Consider the following 4154-nt stretch of genomic DNA (forward strand, 5'->3'; position numbering starts at 1 on the left):
CGGTCCTCGGCCGTGCGCTGCGCCCCGGGGGTCTGTGGGGCAGTGCCCCACTGGCACCGATATGAGCGGGGGTGGGGGCAGCGGCGGGGGCCCGGCAAAATACGGGAACAAAAACTTCCCTGCGAGCGTTCTCCAGCCCCTGAAAAGCAAAGGGATCCCTCTCGGGGTCCGGTGGTACTTTTCTCACCAAAAAAACGGATGGGAGAAAAAGTGAAGGGACCACGCACTGCCCTGCTGCTGCTGTGAGCCCCAAAGCGATGGGAGCTGCTAAAATATTGCTGCTGAAATAACTCTTTGTCCCGAGGATGGCAGCACGCTTCCAGGAGCAGCATTCACTGCACATTACAGGGGATGAAGGATTTCCATTTACCCAAAATGGCCCCCAGTTGCTTCTTAGAGCCCGTAGTTTAAAGATTTAAAAATAAAGACAAATGTGCGGTCCACAAATGAGGCCTGGACTGCCTTCTTTCCTCCTCCCTGCAAATGTGGCCGTTTAGAATTGCCGGGAGGTGGCAGGAAGCCCTGCATGCCGCACTGCTGTGCCAGACGTGGGGAGCATCTGGAAGCAGCTCCCGGCCCCTCCGCCCCTACATGCCCACCCCAGGGGTGTCTCCCCCCAGGCAGTGAAGCTTCAGCCCCGTACTGAGCACTGCAGGGTTGAGCTGGGGGCTGTGCCTGCAGCAGGAGCCCCAGTCCTGGCAAAACCTCAAAGCAGGGCTGGAGGACGCCTCATTGCTTGTGAGCTACAGCTCGGCAAGGGAGCAGAGCAGGGGAGAGGTGGCTGCTCCGTGGCCGTGCAGCCCCCAGGCAGCCTTGTCGAGCCTTTCTGTTGAACAAAGTTTACTTGCAAGGCTGGAAACTCTGCATAGGTGCCCAGGGGGAGATGGGTGCTGCTCAGGAACCGGAGGTACCCTGCAGCCCCCCTGTGCTATGTGGTGCTGATGGCTCTGTCCTTTTACAGCTATGATCGAGGGGCCACAGTGGCCGGCGTGGTGGGCGTGGGGCGGCTGATCACCGGCATGGACCGCGGGCTGCAGGGCATGTGCGTTAACGAGCGGCGGCACCTCATTGTGCCACCCCACCTGGGCTACGGCAGCATCGGCGTGGGTAAGGGCTGCGGGGTCGGGGGTCCTCAAAGCACGCGGTGGTGGGGAAGGGCGATGGCACCCGCATGGGGAGAGCTGGGGATGGATGGATCTGTGCTGGGGCACTGAACAGCAAACGCAGGTGGTGTCTGCACGGGGCTTTGCGGGGAGGGACAGTCTCTGCCCACCACACTGTGTCACTTTCCATGGTGGGCACAGAGGGCTCACATCTGGTTCCTCTGTGAAGAAAATCTTATGGGGTGTTCGGGGCCCCCCAAATCCCAGCAGTCCCTTCCACAGGCAGGGCTTGACCTCAGACCTGCACAGGTCGGGTCCCCATCCACCGCTCCGTTCAGAAGCTGTGGGATGGGCTGTAGTGAAGAAGGACCCTCACTGCCCCATTCGGTGGTGCCGAATGTGCTGCAGAGCTTTGTGTTCTTAGCACTGGTCGCTCCTCACCCTGTTCTGCGCTGTCCTCATTGCTGCCACTGTAGCGGGGCTGATCCCCCCTGATGCCACATTGTACTTCGACGTGGTGATGCTGGACATCTGGAACAAGGATGATAAACTGCAGATCACCACCCTGGCCAAACCTGAGCACTGCAACCGCACGGTGGAGAACTCAGACTTCGTGCGGTATCACTACAACGGCACTCTGCTGGATGGAACCCCCTTCGACTCCAGGTATGGGGACAGCGCTGACCACAGCGGGCGATGGGGAGGTGGGGGCCAGGCCCAGTCAGGGGACTGGGGGGGCTGGCACAGCCCCAGAGCCATTCTCTTAATTCCTCCACATCAGCTACAGCAAAGACAGCACCTACGATACGTATGTGGGCACTGGCTGGTTGATCAAGGGCATGGACCAGGGCCTGCTGGGCATGTGCGCCGGGGAGAAGAGGAGCATCATCATCCCACCATTCCTGGCCTATGGGGAGAAGGGCTATGGTGAGTCAGGCATCGCCCACTGCCCCTGCCTAGGAAGTGGGACCCCTGTGTGTGCTGACCCATCCCCTCCACAGGGACCGTGATCCCACCACAGGCCTCACTGGTGTTCAGCGTGCTGCTGGTGGACTTCCACAACCCCAAGGACGGCATCTCCCTGGAGCACCTGGAGGTGCCGGCGTCCTGCAGGCGCAGGGCTGTGACCGGGGACTTCGTGCGCTACCACTACAATGGCACGCTGATGGACGGGACGCTCTTTGACTCCAGGTGCGGGGGGGGATGCTCACATTCGCCCCATGGCCAGCAGCGGGCTGCAAGGAGAGGTTGGGCTACCCGGGGGGAATTGGGAGCAGAGGGCAGTAAGAAGTATGAAATGGGCCAAAAAGGATTTTACCTGCCTGCTGCATCCCTGGAGGAGGTTTGGTGCAGTGGGGGATGAGCGCATGGAAGTTCTGTTGCCTGACAGCACCCTGCACTTCTCTTGCTGCAGCTACTCCCGCAACCAAACCTACAACACCTACATTGGGAAGGGCTACATCATCCCCGGCATGGACCAGGGCCTGCAGGGCGTCTGCATCGGCGAGCGCAGGCGGGTGGTGGTGCCCCCACACCTGGCCTATGGCGAGAACGGAGTGGGTAAGGGGCTGCAGGGGATCTGCATGGCCAGGGGGAGCGCAGGGTGGGGAGGCATTGGTTGGGAGCTCTGATGGGAACGCTGCGGGCAGGGCAGGGGGAGTTGGGTGGGCTGGGGCAGAAAGGAACAGAGCTGCAGGGCCTGGTGCTGCCAGCTGCGGCAGCGGCAAGAAGGGCTTCACCGGCTCTGTGTGCTTCCTGCTCAGCTCTTCCTGCTCCTCTTCCAGGGAACAAAATTCCCGGCTCCGCTGTGCTCATCTTTGATGTCCACGTCATCGACTTCCACAACCCGGCCGACCCGGTGGAGGTTGAGACCGTGCACCGACCCGAGGGCTGCAACGTCACCGCCCGCGACAGAGACTTCATCCGCTACCACTACAACTGCTCCCTGCTGGACGGCACGCGGCTCTTCTCCTCGTGCGTGGGCTGGAGGGCGCGGGGTCTGTGGGCACTGCGGGGTGGAGATGTGGGCTGCAGCCTGACGGGACCGTGGAGTTTTCTCAGTCACGCTGTTCTCTTCGTGCCCCCGCAGCCACGACTACGAGAAGCCCCAGGAGGTGACCCTGGGGGCCAACAAGGTGATTGAGGGTCTCAACAGCGGCCTCCTGGGCATGTGTGTGGGGGAGAGGCGGGTGCTCATCGTCCCCCCACATCTGGGCCACGGCGAGAACGGAGGTAGGGATGGCACAGCGGTGCCTACAGCGTGTGCCGAGGGCTTTCTGGAACCCCGTGGGGCTCCTGCACCTTGCTGGGGAAGCTCTCGCCTCTGCACAGAACCTTTCTGAGCTCCCCAGCTGCCCTCACTTGCTTTTCAGCCCGGGGAGTGCCTGGCAGCGCAGTGCTCCGCTTCGAGGTGGAGCTGATCTCCCTGGAGGAGGGGGTTCCCGAAGGATACCTCTTCATTTGGCACGGGGACCCTCCTGAGAATCTCTTTGAGCAGATGGACCTCAACAAGGATGGGCAGATCCCCGCTGACGAGGTGCCCACAGCGAGGGCTTCTGGGTCGGGGGGGACGCGGAGGGCACAGGGACCCACCCAGGGAGCAGCACCCGAAGGACGCTGCTGGCCCCGGGTGCTGGGGAAGGGCTGGGGTCGGGCAGGAGGAATGCTCCGATGCAGAAATCACGGCTGGGAGCAAAGGGGCTGCGATGGGGACATCATGGATGGCCCCGGGTCTGCCCTCACTGTGCGTGTAGTGCAGCGCTGTGTCCCACCCATCCCATCCTCTGTCCCCACTGCAGTTCTCCACCTTCATCAAGACCCAGGTGGCAGAGGGGAAGGGACGCCTCATGCCCAGCTCCGACCCCGAGAAAGTCATCGCCGACATGTTTGGGAACCAGGACCGCAACCAGGACGGGCGCATCACGGCCGAGGAGCTGAAGCTGAAGTCGGATGAGGACCGAGAGAAGGTCCACGAGGAGCTGTGAGACGCAGCACCGCCGTGCCCACGCCTGGGGCTGCCCCTTGCCGGCCTGGGAGCCGTTTTCTGATGAT

At 62.3% G+C, this 4154-nt stretch overlaps 1 protein-coding gene across 1 annotated transcript; it reads left to right on the forward strand.

Moving 5' to 3' along the window:
- Positions 1 to 926: 926 nt before the first annotated feature.
- FKBP10 (FKBP prolyl isomerase 10) lies at positions 927 to 4148 on the forward strand. Its single transcript, XM_010724687.2, has 9 exons — positions 927 to 1107; positions 1580 to 1769; positions 1885 to 2030; positions 2105 to 2294; positions 2518 to 2663; positions 2888 to 3077; positions 3193 to 3335; positions 3476 to 3639; positions 3902 to 4148. The coding sequence occupies exons 1-9, from the start codon at positions 942 to 944 to the stop codon at positions 4085 to 4087; spliced, it is 1521 nt and encodes a 506-aa protein (XP_010722989.2). The 5' UTR covers positions 927 to 941; the 3' UTR covers positions 4088 to 4148.
- The last annotated feature ends 6 nt before the right edge of the window (positions 4149 to 4154 follow it).

Source organism: Meleagris gallopavo, chromosome 29, assembly GCF_000146605.3.
Source record: "Meleagris gallopavo isolate NT-WF06-2002-E0010 breed Aviagen turkey brand Nicholas breeding stock chromosome 29, Turkey_5.1, whole genome shotgun sequence".
NCBI classification, from domain to species: Eukaryota; Metazoa; Chordata; class Aves; order Galliformes; family Phasianidae; genus Meleagris; species Meleagris gallopavo.